Genomic DNA, 15,399 nt, shown 5'->3' with positions numbered 1-15,399 from the left:
TTATTATTAATAATTTTTGGTCATTGTACGTGCTTAATATGTGAACAATTTAAAGCAGCTCAGGCGCGTGCCATGAATTTCGATTTTGAATATATATTGAGCAAAGATTTTATTTATTTTTTGGTTATTTCCTGTTGGTTCAATGAACCGACTGCTGATCGAATTGTTAGCTGCCAGCGCATTTATTGAACACTAATTGTTTCACAGCTGTAAATCGAAAAATAAAAGCAGCAGCTGTTTATTGTGCAGCAAAAACAACATACTAAACGCTTAAGTTAATTGCTTTATAAAAATAAAAAAACTAAGCAACATTTTCTAATGAAGAATTTGCTAAGGCCCCGGCGAGATTCGAACTCACGATCTCCTGTTTACTAGACAGGCGCTTTAACCAACTAAGCCACGGCGCCACATGCTAGCGCTGCGTATAAAGCGCTACTAGAAGCAAACAGCGCAATTGGTTGATGGTGGTGGTGCTGCTGCTGCTTCTTTTTGCTTTTTCGCTTGTACGCGTGTGTGTGAGAATTGCTCTTTGCTCTAAATATAGCTTCACTAACATTAGAAATTATTTTCAAAGGCCTTTGGCAACAAGATTTTAAAATATAAATAATATTTGTGTGACACACACACACATTGAAACATGTGTAAGATAAAAAACAAGAAAAATTACTTATGCTAAGTCGAGCAAAACAAATTGCTTTTTAAATGAGCCACGAACGTCGCAAGAATTAGTTTCAAAATGTGAAATGCAACACCAAAGAGTGCCAGACACAAAAGTGAAAGGCTGTCAAACGCCACGCCTACTTTTCTAGCACGCCCTGCAGCGCTTAAACAAATGAACTGAAGCGTTTGGCATGTCATTTGTTTAGTTTGCTTGCATAAAATTGAAATCAATTACTTATGGCAACGCTATTGGGGCTAAGAAATTTATAAATCCAGTCGGTCTAGCTGCTTGCAACTTTATAATTTCCGTGCTGTAAATAAAACAGCAAAGTGCATTTTTGTTTGTGGCCTACGCTGCGGATACGTAAACTACTCAATGCGTATTTTATGTTATAAATTTTCGCGCCGCAGCGGCGTCTGCTTATCTAGCTGACACAAATTCAATATCAGCACAATGGGGCGTACTTTAGCCCATAAACACAACAGTAACAAAGTTTTGCCTATTTTTGGTATTTTTAATCAGCATATTTTTTGGCATATCAAACATGCGCTGGCAATTTCCATTTGCCATAGCTCATAAAATTTGTCAGTAGCTCAGCTGCTGCTCTTCTATGAATTGCTTTGTATCTTTGTATTTTTTAAGGGGCGCAGCTGTAAACAACGCACAGTTTGGGGCGTCAAAAATCAATTTTACCATCAGTCAGTCAAGTGGCCACTCAAATGTTTGAACTTCTCGATTCAGTAGCCTGTTCCGGCATTAGCGCGTACTAATAATAATTATTGCTGCATTTTATGAACTGCTTTGAAGGCAACCGCAGCAGCAGCAGCTGCTACAAACTCAATCGACTCCCATAACAAGCTGCGTATTTATAAAAATCATGTTTATTATGAAAAATAAGTGCACAAGGTTCAACGAACGAAACTTTAATCGTAAGTGTGTGTATCTGTTTGTGTGCGTGTGTGTGTGTGCCACAAGTGCTGACACACTTTGGCCAGCTGGCATTCCAAGTTGCAACTGGCACTGGCACATTGACAAGCAGCCGGAGCGGGTGGTCCACAGGCCACACAAGTGGTTTGACCTTTATTAGCTCTAGCACTGAACTTGAATTGCAGCCAACTCAAGTGCATGGCAATTTTAATTAACCTTTAGATACATCATAAGTTAAAGCCTTGCAGCCAATATAGAGTTGACAAATTTGCACAGCAGTCGTGACTGAGATTTAGTAGAGCTGCAGTTAATTTTAAATTTATTTATTAATGCATTGCTAAGCTGCTGCAATTTCTCCTGCTTGATTAAATATTAAATTTTTGACAGCTCGCGCCGAAAGTGTCGGACATTTAATTAAAGGCTCTTCAGACTTGGGCTGACAACTGGTTCTGGGTCGGCGGCTAATCAAGCAGCTTTATTGTTATTATTTATATAATTATACACTTTGTTAAATGCAAAAGGGTGTCACGAAGTTGTGCAGATGTATTTAACAAGCAGCAGTAGGCGTGGCATCCTTAGCAAGACAAACTGCGTCGCTATAGCGTTGAGCGTATGTCTGTACGTCTGTATGAGCAACAAGAACTCAGCGACTAGCAGAGCTAGAGCAACCAAATTTGCTATATAGCTTGCTATATTACCTGCAGTCGCTATAGACATGCGCGTCTGTCCGCCCGTCTGTATGAGCGACAAGAACTCAGCGACTCGAAGAGCTAGAGCTACCAAATTTGGTATATAGCTTGCTATATTGCTCTCAGTCGATATAGTAATGTGCGTCTGTTCGCCCGTCTGTATGAGCAGCAAGAACTCAGCGACTATAAGAGCTAGAGCAACCAAATTTAGTATATAGCTTGCTATATTGCCCGCAGTCGATATAGTAATGTGCGTGTGTTCGCCCGTCTGTATGAGCGACAAGAACTCAGCAACTATAAGAGCTAGAGCAACCAAATTTGGTATGTAAGTTCTTTTATTTACGCAGCAAATTGCGAGTATTTTTTAAAATTTGTATTCCTCAGCTACTACCCCGAAAATCGATAATAAACTATTAACGCGCACAAAAAAATTCTGATAAAAAGTGTATATGCAAGTTTGCTGCTAGAAATTTTATGACGCTTACTTGTTTAGCTGCTGGCAATTGATTCATTAATTAATATGCGCTCTGCTTTTACTTTACTTGCAGCTATACTACAGCGCTCCACGGTGGATGTGGGACGCATTAAGATACAAAGTGTGGCCACTTGCTTGTATCTCTGCATGGATGCATGTGGCGCAGCCTATGCCTCGGTAAGTTAGCAACTAATAACATTTAGCACAACTAAATTAAATAAGTTGATAGCGCGCATGTGGCGCCATCTGTGGCCGCAATTTCAATTATGTGGCGTTATCTTAAGTCAAGCGGCAAATGTCGTTTGTTCCCATAACAAACAAAAACAAACAAAGGATCAATAGGCAATAAATAACTGCATTAAGTGCGTTGCACAAACACAAAGCGAGGCAAGCAAGTGTGGCATGCAACCCTTGTGCGTCCTTTTGTTGCAATGTCAAGTGGCGAGTGAGCGAGGTCGAGCTCGCAGGACTCTTACACATTTCACGCTGTGCTTACCACACGTTGCATGCAACGCTGCATGGCACTTTGACCTTTTCGCCTGCGTCAACCAAAATAGACGCGTTTGTGCCAAATCTGTCAGGCGAGCGGCGCAACTCACAGATACAATTTCTATGTGTTGATTGATGCGGCTGCAGCGTGGGGCAACTTTATAGCCGAAGCTCTTTGAAGGCGCCGCTGCCACTTTGCACACATTGCGCGCATTTTCGTTAAGTTGGTCAAGTGGGCGTTTGTTGTTTGTTGGGCGGCGGCGCTTTGTTTATTTTGGCGACCAAATCAGCAGCAGCAGCAGGCAACAAATTGTTGAAAGGAAATTGAAAAGCGCAACAGTGTTGCATTTCCGTTTGCAGCATAAGAAATAACAACTTGCTGCGCTTTGTTTATATTTATAGTAAATATTTATTTCAAACTATTTTTGGCTTAAGTCTTGTGACCACCACCACACCGAGGCACAGGCAGCTGATTGCCTTACGGGCCAAGCTAATTGAAATGCCACAGCGCTTGCCAATTCATAAATTTTCGTTTAAGACGCGCTGAGTCATGGTCACGAGCATTTAGCAGGCAATTAAAATTGTTGTACTCATATATAAATGTTTACAAAATGCTGTTTGCTTATTAATTTGCATAATTTGTAAATCGAACCCAAGACCGCCCGCAGCTTTAAATTTAAGGCAATGTCTAAGAGCCGCAGGCCAATGAATCAGTTATCAACGTTATTATCCTGTTGTTAGGGCTAAGTGCTTGAGTTGTAGGTGTCTGCGCTATCGCTGTAGCTGACCCTTGCCCAGCTGGCGCCGTTTGATAAGCTGGCGCGCGCTAATGGCCACAGCTACAAATTTATCTCAGCTCAGCTCAGCTACAACTTCATTTGCTTCAGCTGCAATTTTAACATTTTCAAACTAAAAATAGTTCGAGCTCACTTTGTTGTCGTCAGCATATGTCAAAAATTTGTAGCGTCAACATATTTCTAGAGGGGATCTAGCTTGGCATGGCTCATTTCATATCAAATTGGCGCAACGCTGCATTTGTCTGATTAATTTCTAAATTTAAGCGGCGACATTTGCAGTGGCTGCAACAATTTTAATTGCTCGACAAGCGAATTAATTCAATGTTGTTAATTGAATTTGATCTGCGGCAGCGGCGCATCTAAAGGCCAGACGCAGCCAAAGGCTGAATTTACATTTCTACCTAAAGTCGGCGACTTGTTGTCGTCGTCGTCGTCGTCGTCGTCCTTTTGTTGCGACTGTCATGTGGCATTCATAAAGTAGGCAACTTTATGTTCTGGGTCTGGGTCAGAGTCAAGGCGAGCGAGACTCAGTTTCAGTTTCATTGTCTATCCGATGGCAAACGCCGATAGCGAGCACATCCTGTGATAATGAGCACATTTATCTAACAGATACTTTATCCAAATGCCGCGCGCCCCAACTTTAGGTAGCTGCAGTCATTTAAAGTACAAAGCATTAGCATGAGAACCCTTTGGCGTCGCTGCTCTTAGGGCGTCTTCAATTGTCTTTAGTCCTCACTTCATAGTCATTTGATTTAATGCTGGCTCTCCCACTCTGTTACAGAAAGACTTCACCGACGACTGTGTCTTCAACGAGAACATGGAGCTGCATAACTACAACACCTACTCCTCCACCTACAACTCGAATGCAAAGCGAGTCTTCTACTTGGCGCTCAATCGTCATGGAACGCCGCGTCGCACGCAAATTCCAACCTCCAGAACATTGGGCAAGCTCTCCACCTATACAAATGCAATTACCGAAACGGTGCCGCAGCAGCGTGTGGAGGAGCTCATAGCCAAGAATTTTGGAGCCAATCGCGTTAAGCATGGCGTGCGCCAACTCTGTGATACAGGCAAGCCGCTCATCGAGCTCATCGATGCGGCGCACTTCAAGGCGCTGCCACATTGCAGCAGCAGCAGCGGGAGTAGCAATAGTAGTAGTAATAGCAGTAGCAGTAGCAGCAGCAGTAACGTTCCTGTTAGCCTGATTAGTATTAGCAACAGTAGTCAAAGCGTCAGCGGCCATATTAGCAGTAGCAATAGTAGTAGCATTAGCAGTAGCATTAGTAGTAGCAACCAGCAGCAGCAGCAGCAGCATAAAAAGCATAAAAAGCGCAAATGCCGCCCGCATGAGCATGAGGAGCAGCACAATTGCCAGCGACGCGTTGCAGGTCCTGGACAAATGCGCAAACTTGGACCCAAAGCGCAGCTCTGCAAGGAGCGACGCATGCAGGCAGCGCTTACTGGTGGCCCGCCGCCAGATTGTGGCAAGAAGAAGCAACACAATGCAGCTGCAGGCACGCGAGCTGCTCAGCAGAAGCCACCAAAAGCTGCTGCTGCCAAAAAGAAATCTACAAAGGGCGGCAGACAGCGCAGCCAAGCAGCAAATGCTGCCAAGAAGCAGCAGCGATTAGCCAACAAGCGCCAGAACAACAAGCGGCAGCGCCTAATCGAACCCAGCTCCACCAGCACCTCCACCACCATGGCCAGCAGTTTGGCTACGCCTGGCAGCAACAGCTGGGAGCACAGCTCGCCAATGCCTGCGCTGGCTTTAAGTGAAACCAGCGATCGTGTTGAGCGCAATGTGCGCATGAGCTTAGCCAGCGCTGAGGCGCAGGAGGATGCAGCCGAGGACGACGACGTGGATTCACATGAGGATGCCAGCTATGAAGATGCACGCAGCGGCGCTGGCGACGATTCGCAGTACTACGATCTTGATTTGTGAGTTTGCCCCAAGCTATTCTAAATTTTATTACACACGAATTTTATCCAAATTTATTTATTTTATTAATTTTTTAATTGGCATTAACTTTTTCAATACATTGCTCACATTTTGTACCGTTGCAAATTCTTTGGTTGTTGTGTTTTTTTTAATAATACAAAACAAAATTTCACTATTTTATTTTATTTTGGTATTTAGTTAAATTTAAATTGAACTTTTTGGTTTTTTTTTTGTTGAAACGTACAAAGTGTGTAATGTTGATTAATTGATTTAAAAACAGTCTCAAGGCATTTATAGCGCAATTTATAAACATATCGTTGTATTTATTGTTAATATGAAGCAGCAGCAGCAACACCCACCAGCAACATCACTTGACTTGAGTATGCAATATTGTAATTTGCAAGTTTACACACACAAACACACACATATATACACATACTTATCTATTATATACACAAGCACTGTGGTTCAAAAAGTATTTTTGATGCAGCCAATCAAACAATGCAAAACTATTTAAAAGAATATCATGAAACAGAGTCTCGAGTAATTGTTTTCACATAAACAATTAGCAATCATTATAAATTTCTTCATTTATATACATAACATATTTATGCAACTTTAAGTTTATTTCTATTATTTCCGTCTACTTGAGTCTCTGCTACATTTTTCTATGAAACAAAATACTCAAAAATACAGCCACTCTATACAAAGCTTGCAAAATATATTTAAAATTATTGAAATTGTAATATCCAAATCTCTATAAATCGAATAGCTTGCATGTCATATTGATTTTGTATATATATTCAATTTAAAAGTCCCATCAGTTGTCATTGTCAATTGTCATTTTAATTGCTATTTTTTTGTGGTATTAGTATTGAAGTCGAACCTCGCTGTTTCTCAGTTTGTAGTAATTTAATTATTTTTTTGTTGGAAAATAATTATAAATATTTAAAGCCATAAAACTGCAGAGATATGAAGCCAACGAAAAACGAAGCAAATGCAAAACGAAAACTCACAAATCAAATATTGTATTTTAATTGTTAATTTAGTCTAACCAGTAATTTTATTTAATTTATATGTATGTCAAACGAGAAATACTTTACTTTTAAGCGAAATGTGCGTGAAATTATTAAATATACAAATCTTTTACAAATTCTATAACATAGACTAATTATTTATTATACTTATTACTTAAAGCCCATAATTTATAAAATTATATTCTAAGTTTAGGACTAACCTTAGTGAATTAAGCGAAACTAGAACAACGAAAATAGCAACAGCATGAACGCAAAAAAAATATTACAACTAAAAAATAATAATAAAATCTAAAAACTAAAATCTATTTCAAATGTTTATTTTGATCGTTGATCGTATAATGGTAAGAGACTGGTGTGGCAACAGTAGTTAGCATTGTTCATTTTAATTGCATGATTTATAAAAATACAAATTTATTTATAAACTTTTATTCAGCAATATTCTTTGCACGTCTGGCCAATACAACAAAAATAAAAAACCAGAAATTTCAAATTATGTTCCGATCTAATTGTTTGATTTTGGAATGGTGCTCTGGAATGCAATTCATTTTAATGTTCATTTTCGTTTTAAATATACTAAATTTGTTCTAAAATTCATCTAATATTTATTTCTTTGACGCACTTTGCAGCCTCCAATTGTTGATAATCCAGCAGCTGACCATATATTGGCTAAGAAAGACCTCCAATCGTTAAATAAACGGATCCCCACCAGCGCACACAAGCCATAGTTCCTGATCTGATAGCCATAATGAGTTCTATAATTGTATATATAATAGACTAAGACATTTACTATTTGTATTAAACATTTTACAGCTACATACATATATGATGAAGACTATGAACAAACAAATTATTTATAAGCTAATAAATTATACGAGGCTAAGGCATATTTTAAAACGAAATTAATATATGTACTAAAGTGTTTTTATTTTTCGAATGGCTTTCAAATCACTTTTGCTCGTATTTCATTCCTTAAGCACTTAATAAGCTACAAATTTATGTGAAATGTTTGTGTCTGGGCAAAAAACACGACGCCCCAAAGCGCGACAATATAAACAAAAGCGCTGGCTGCTCTGAATAACTTAAATTTTTTATCAAAAATTAAAAAAATGTATCATTAAATTGAGCAAATACATGTAACAGCCGGGAGGAGGCGTGCCATAAATTATTTATATTTAAATTGTGTGCAGTTTGCAATTAAATGTGCGAATGGCATAAGCATAATCGATAGCTTTGAACTATCGATACAGCGCAGGTCACAGCTTTTAAGCCAGGACTGTTAAGCTGGATGACACTTGACACAGGAGAGAGAGAGATAAAAGTAAACAGAGCACGCGCGCACTCGGTTTTTTATACGCAGTGAAAATTTGTTAATAATGTAATTAAATTAGTATATTGTAGTGTAAAATTGTGTGCAATGTGTTTAATTAGTTCAATAGCATAAAAGGCATATGTTTTAAAGTGATTTAAATCAATTGTTTGTGCGCGACGTTTAATCAAAGTGTAATAATAACAAAATAAAGCAAATATAACCTCAACACGCTTGAGCTATGCATGCGCGGTAAGTTTGCTCTTTGACTCTTTCTTTTAAGCTATGTTCGTACCCCCACCCCCGCTGCTTGCGTATGCACAGTTCACTTTCTAGCGCTGCTTCGTTTAGATTGCCATTCACTTGTTGACAAGCAAACGTTTCTCACCTGCACAGCTGTTAACTATTTGTTTGTGTGTGTGTATTATCAGCTGAGCAGCATTCTGCTCCGCTCTATCATTTAATGTCAGTCCAAAGACCTTTGACGTAATATTAGCACGTGTGACCACAGTCAAGATCATGTGGTATATGCGAGTTGCACACACACACACGCGCACTCTTGTGCAAATGTTTATGTGCAGTTTGCGTCTATAATTGAATAAATAATAGTAATATAACAAATTGCTAGAGTGCGAGAGCGCCCCCGTATAGAAAGGAGACTCTGCACCCCAGAGACAAACCCAGACCCAGTTCTCCATGTGTGTGAGACAAGTCACGTAGGCCTTGAAATTGCGAAATTGTGACTGCTGTATTTTTGTTTTTGCCGCTGAACCGCTGATCGCTCAAGTTCCCACATTCATTCATACACTCTTGAATTTTTCGCATGAATAGACGAAACACGAGGCAGAACGAACGCAGAGCAAACATATCAGACAATAAATGCTCTTGGCAACATACAAAAGCAAAAGTCGCTTTGATTGGCTAATTTAGTGTAGTTTGTTGCTCACTCATCAACAAAAAGCATAAATGTGTGTCTCTTGATGAATATGACGCGTTACTTGGCACGCGCAATTCTTGGGGAGAGCCGCCGCTTTAGAGCTTATCCACATAATCAGCAGTTCCAACGCTGCTGCGCTCTCTTCCATTTCTTTGGTCGTTAAGCGTTCATTGTGCTGATATCAGCAGCTAGAGCTGTCTGCCTAATTGACTGATTAGAAGTTTGGTGATAGAGAGAAGAATCAACTGCCGTTGTTTTTGTTTACCTTTCACTTTTGCCGTAATCACAGTCAGCTGATCGCCAACTTGTTATGCCTAGCTCTGCAATTTCTAATTGAAATATTGTTTGCCACAGCGTAAACAACAATAAAATGCAGAGTAGTTTTGCTTCGTTGCGAACTATTGCAATTCGCCTACGTCTGCAATCGAATCGATCGATCTATTTATAAGTTGAATTTATTTGCTTTTGCTTTTGTTTGTGTTTTTTGCACAAATTTATTGCCATTTGAGTATGACATTCAGTGTTTGATTTCTAGTATTTGAATGGGTGTTTGGACTGTCTACGTGACGTATAGAGAATACACCGTTTTGACTGAATCACACAGACTGATGCAATATGTGAAATGCCAATGCCAATTGGCAATGCAAATGATAAGCAAACTCACATGCAAGTGGGCAGTAGGATTTGCCTATTGGGCGTTAGAGATTAGATACAGAGTTTGTATACGGAAGCGACTAATAAATAACAACTGCACTAATATCTGTCGGAAATCTGCTTTATTAAGCTAATCTGCTAGACTAGCTTGTTACTAATTTTCACTTTGATTAATGGTCAGCCTCAAGAATTTAGTTTTAATGTTTGTTTGTTACAAAAAGTCAATCAACTGCCAAATGACGGAACTGTCACCCTTGATGAGAATTTAGTTTGGCCTGCATTGCGCAGACTATAATGAACATGCTTAATTGGATTAGCCCCAGCTGCTCTTCCTGCTTAACCAACAAAGCTTAAACCCGATTGCATAACAAGTCGCACTCTGTGGAGTTAAATGAGAGCGTGTGAATTTGTTTGTAGCCAGCATAATTGCTAAACGCGCTACTTTTAAATGCTTTGATGGCGTTATGTTGCTACTGAAGCGTAAGCATCAATCATAAATTAAAAAAAAAAAGTAATAAATTAAATAAAGTAAAAAAAAAAGTTATTATCAACTGGAGATGCGGGGCATCGATCCCCGTACCTCTCACATGCTAAGCGAGCGCTCTACCATCTGAGCTACATCCCCTTGTAGTTCTATGCTAGCTAAAGAATTACTTAAGGGCTTGACAACTATTTATGTAACTTCGCTGCAACTTTTTGCTCTATGGAGCTGTAAGCTAAAAGCTTTTATGGAGCTTTTGCTGCGACGAATTTAATGTAAATAAATTTGAGTGAACAGCATTAAATAAGTCTGCATAATTATGTAGATATGCTGCATATTAAAGGAATATTATTTATTTACATATAAAGTAAAATGTTAAAATAAAGTTATACATATTAGTTTTTTAATTTTCTGCACAAATTAAGCTAAAAAGTAAATTTGTTTCCGCCCGGGTTCGAACCGGGGACCTTGTGCGTGTGAAGCACACGTGATAACCACTACACTACGGAAACATACCGTTATAATCCTGCTCGCAGGACAATTACATGCCTTAAAGGATAATCAATAATAAAGCTGTGCTATTTATAAAGCCCCAGTAATAAGTGTTTTGTTTAAAGCCGTCAACGTAACGCATAAAAATTAAATGCCTACTTGCATTAAATTAAATGCGCTATGGGAGGGCGCACCCCTCAAAGAGCGTCTGAGTGCAATAAAAGTCTTGAGGTCAATAAATGAAATGAAAACTGTTAAAGTGTCAGTCAGTAGGCAACTCAAGCAGATCTGACATTGGCGCATCGTTAAAATAGGTGCGTGAGGGTTGGAAATATTTATAAATACAACACACAGCTAAATTGCTCGTAAACCGAAGCTCATTAAAAGCAAACAAAACGCACACACACACACACACACACAGGCATAGACATGTTAATAAATCGGGAAGTTGGCAGCTGCACGCAATGTTAAAACACATGTAAAAAAAATGTAAATAAAATAAAAAAAATGCAAAAAATTCTGCGACTTGTTCCCGCCCGGGTTCGAACCGGGGACCTTGTGCGTGTGAAGCACACGTGATAACCGCTACACTACGGAAACAGCTGAAGATCGAGTGGCCTAAAACTGAATTCGTAGTCGGAGACTCAACCAAAGCGATTCACTTTTAATGCCAACTGCAATTAATCAGTGTTTGAATTAGCATATTTTCCAAATAGAGGAAAATTAATGACAATGTTGTTGCAAGAGCTTTATTTATGGGCAGTGCGATAAGCGGAGTAAAAGTGTTTCCAAGACGTTAACTAATGCCATGAGTTGTGCCTTGAATGCTGAGGAATTTGCTTAGCATTTAATACAATTGTTTTGCTTGGCAGCAGTTGACAGTGTGGCTGACTGGCTTGCTTATCAAATTTCAGTTGGGCCACCCAACTGACCAAATTCAAGGGCACTAAGCCGCTTTGCGAGCCAAAGAAGGAAGGCTCAGAGTTAAGAAGCCAACTATTGAGCCAAATGAAAAAGGCAATTAGTTAGTTCGGTTTGCCAAAATGGCAATGATAAGCGACAATCAATTGAATTGAATGCTGAACACCCGCAATGCAAACGAGTTCGGACTACTGAAGCTGCTGGCGGCGATACAAGTGACATGTGAACATGGAAAACTAATTTATGTGGCGCATGCGACAGGAAATGCATCAACATAGTCAACTACTTACATGCATAGCTGCAATGGAATGGAATGCAACTCTCGGATGGGCTTGGAGTGGCTTGGAGTGTGAATGAAAGTTACAGCGACACTTGGCACATGTTTTCTGGGTAAGACCTTGACCGCGTCTGGCCAACGGCCAACGGTAATATGAAACCGCTAAAATATAACTGCCAAGCTATGATTGCAGTTGGCTAACAACACTTTGCTCTTAACAACAGCAGCGCCGATGATTGCCGCGGGGCCAGCAATGCAGCAACGTGTTAAGAATTGTGTCTATCGCGCGATCTGCGAAAATGAGCAACAACTTAGCCGGTTTCTTAGCTTGGCTAGCAGGCATCTTGTACTGTTCAGCGCTGTTATTATTGACCAAGTTATAACAACAGCAATGTGTCATGTAGGCCCGCCAGCAACACAGGGCAGCAGCAGCAACAACAACTACATGGAACACATGTCAGTTGGACATAGCATTATCTCTTTCACACCTCCCACAACAGGCGGGCACACAACTGGAAATTCGCACGCTGCAGGCGCCAGGAGAGAGAGAGAGCAAAACCCGCTCCTGCTGCTTTGTCTCCCCATCAGCGCGCACATCCATCTTCATGCCAGCTCGCTATCCCTAGTCTGCAGTTCCTCTGCCTTTGCTTGCATCTTCATCTTTATTAATCGCAACATTTATTTGATTATCTTGCCGCGTCGCTGCTTGTCGTGTTGCAAGTTGTGGCTCAGATTTATGCCACAGCCGCGTAATTTACGCTCTAATCATGCAACACTTTTCATTTTGACACGTTCCGGCGGCCTCACAAACGCTCCGCCAGCGGTAATTATGTAAATTTCCTGCGCTCTTGCTCTTGTTCCATGGCCATGGATTGGGTTTGCTCTTGGTCTTGGGGTTGGGTATGGCTTTATGATCTATGCTCGCCTCGTTTCGTGCTTAGAAATTAACACAAATTGATAAAAACGCAAACGGCAGGCCAAAGACTTTGCCTGCTGCTCTATTTTTATAGCTCGCACGACCGATCGATCGATCCATCCATCGATCGTTGCATCGATGCGCGCCCGTTTGTTTTCACTGGCAAACACGTTGCTTACATAAATTATCAGATGCGAACGATATACACACGTCTCACTCTCTTCAGCAGCAGCAGATGTAAGGATGGTCCGGTTGAGGAAAATTCCAAGGAAACGCGCCGGTCTGCGCGTGTTTTGACACCAAACATCCGCCCCAAAGCCGCAACTCGCATTAGTCGGATATACTAAGAGGGGTTAGGGCTCTTGCTCTTTGCATGAGGCGTTGATCTTGTTGCTCATGCGCGCATGACTGCAATTTAAGCGCCATAAATTGTGTTCTCAACTCAATTTTAGTGGCGACTCTGTTCCCATGTCGTTGGCAATATGTCAAACTTGTAAGTCAATTGTAAACGAGCGAGCATAAAATAAAACATGAGTAACTATTGTCAGAAATGTAAAAGAATGCATTCAATAGTGAATGAATCAACTGAAGTAAGTACTTAAGCTGCATTCAATTAGAATTAGAAATCAAAGAATGCATTTTCTATGAACTAAAAGTCGAAGAATAAATTCAGTTTTGATTTCTGAGCTTAATTCAAATTCAGATTTGACACAAAAATGATTCCAAAATGATTTAAATTCCGAAATGAATCATTTTACATTTCTAGCAAATAAGAGTGCTTATTATAGAGAAAAATATAAATATATATATATGAAATATAATAAATATAAGCTTTAAGTTCTCAACTCTCTCTAGTCTTCAGTTTGAATAAAATCGGGTGAATGCATTGATGATTTAAATTCCAAAATGATTCAAATTGCAAAATGATTTAAATCTTTTAGCATAGTACTTAAATCTAGTACTTATTGCAAAGCAAAATATAACTATACTATATACTCTAAGTTCTCAACTCTCTCTACTCTTCAGAATTACTCAGAGTGCATTCAAATTGAACTAGAATTTAGTTTTAGTTAAGTCAAGTGAATGCTTAGTTGATTTAAATTCTAAAATGATTTAAATCTCTTAGTTGTCATTTGAGTACTTAATGTATAGAAAAATAGAACTGAGCTCTAAGTTCTCAGCTCTCTCTAGTCTGCAGCATGACTTACTGCATTAGATGTCATAGTTTAATGCTAAATACATTTATCAAAGGCTTAGTGGGGTGGGGGTGGGGGTGCGAGTCTGTTTGCTTTGACATATGCAAATGGTAAGACTAATTAAATAATTCTTTTAGCTACGCAGACAGACATTTATAAATTAATGTTTGTATATTAAACAGCAATAACAATTTTGTATTCACTCATTTTCTAGACAATTAATAATGCCAATTACCAGGGCCCCTATATGGGGCTTGCTCAACTGACAAACTGGTCGACAGTTGCTAATGAATTAATCAGCGCAGCAACAGCTACAGATGCAGAAATAGTTACAGATTATACTGCAGAGATACGAGATAGCGATCTGTGATCAGAAATCAGTCAGTCATTCAGTCAGTCAGTTAGGCATTTAATTACTTCATGCCCCCCATATACACGTAGACAAATGATAATTGGTATTTGAATGACAATTAGAGTTGCTGTCCGAGTTAGAGGCGCGCGCAATGGGATTGACCAGGCCAAGGCGCCAAGCAGCTTTTGACATGTTGTTTTCGTTGCTCTGGCGTCCCGAGACTAATGCAATTGGCTACGCCTTGCACTTCCTGCATATTTGATACGCCTGAGCTGGCAGAGAGCCGCTTGCCAAAGAACATTCCAGCGTTAGCAGCTCGCTCAGCTAAGGCGAGCAGGCGGGTGGGCGCCCACGATCAATGACATATATGTAGCTTAAGAAATGATATTTGAATTGAATTGAATTGAAGAGCAAAGAAAAGAAAAGATTGTAATGCTTTATACCAAAACGTATCACATTTCATGAACTTGACATTGAATAAAGCAACAGCCGGGGCGGCCTAAACTGTCAATCAGCTTTAAGAGCAGCGCGATCTTTATCAATGCAGCGATGCGCAGCTGAATTTAATTTCTGTTAAGTGCGCTGTTAATTGTTTGTACTTTATTTTTGGAATCGCACCCATGAGTCAGTTGCAGGGAGCAAAGTATCCAATTGCAATGCTGACAAGATCACGTACAGCAAATGCAACTTGGCTTTAGCTGCTGTCAATCAAATATTACACATGTAATTTAGAGCCCCAAAGGGTTGCGGCTAATGAAAGTGAGTGGGGTCTAGCGATAAGCGCGAGGGTTGCTCAAACTGTTGTCGAACGAGCTTTGCTAATCAGTCTGAATGATAAGCAAGCGATAATACT

At 39.8% G+C, this 15,399-nt stretch overlaps 1 protein-coding gene, 1 long non-coding RNA gene and 4 other non-coding genes across 6 annotated transcripts in view; 2 read left to right on the top strand and 4 right to left on the bottom strand.

The window, feature by feature from the left end:
* LOC108604019 (putative uncharacterized protein DDB_G0282129) overlaps positions 1–7,823 on the top strand; it is a 37,663-nt gene extending 29,840 nt beyond the window's left edge. Inside the window, exons 3-5 of the mRNA XM_017993265.2 lie at positions 2,826–2,929; positions 4,820–5,976; positions 7,641–7,823. Coding sequence (XP_017848754.1) covers positions 2,826–2,929; positions 4,820–5,976; positions 7,641–7,704 — 1,325 coding nt within the window. The 3' untranslated portion in view covers positions 7,705–7,823. The remainder of the gene's footprint in view (positions 1–2,825; positions 2,930–4,819; positions 5,977–7,640) is intronic.
* Trnat-agu lies at positions 334–407 on the bottom strand. The gene has a single exon. It is a non-coding gene; the product is annotated as a tRNA-Thr (tRNA).
* A 658-nt stretch (positions 7,824–8,481) lies between the features above and the next one.
* Positions 8,482–15,399, top strand: part of LOC108604023 — a 31,852-nt gene continuing 24,934 nt past the window's right edge. Inside the window, exon 1 of the long non-coding RNA XR_001915336.1 lies at positions 8,482–8,572. This is a non-coding gene — a long non-coding RNA (uncharacterized LOC108604023). The remainder of the gene's footprint in view (positions 8,573–15,399) is intronic.
* Positions 10,464–10,536, bottom strand: Trnaa-agc. The gene has a single exon. It is a non-coding gene; the product is annotated as a tRNA-Ala (tRNA).
* Positions 10,832–10,904, bottom strand: Trnav-cac. Its single transcript has one exon. It is a non-coding gene; the product is annotated as a tRNA-Val (tRNA).
* On the bottom strand, positions 11,412–11,484 carry Trnav-cac. Its single transcript has one exon. It is a non-coding gene; the product is annotated as a tRNA-Val (tRNA).

The sequence above is a fragment of the Drosophila busckii genome, chromosome 3R (genome assembly GCF_011750605.1).
Source record: "Drosophila busckii strain San Diego stock center, stock number 13000-0081.31 chromosome 3R, ASM1175060v1, whole genome shotgun sequence".
NCBI lineage: Eukaryota > Metazoa > Arthropoda > Insecta > Diptera > Drosophilidae > Drosophila > Drosophila busckii.
The sequence above is the reverse complement of the archived record's forward strand: the minus strand, read 5'-3'. Positions and strand labels throughout refer to the sequence as shown.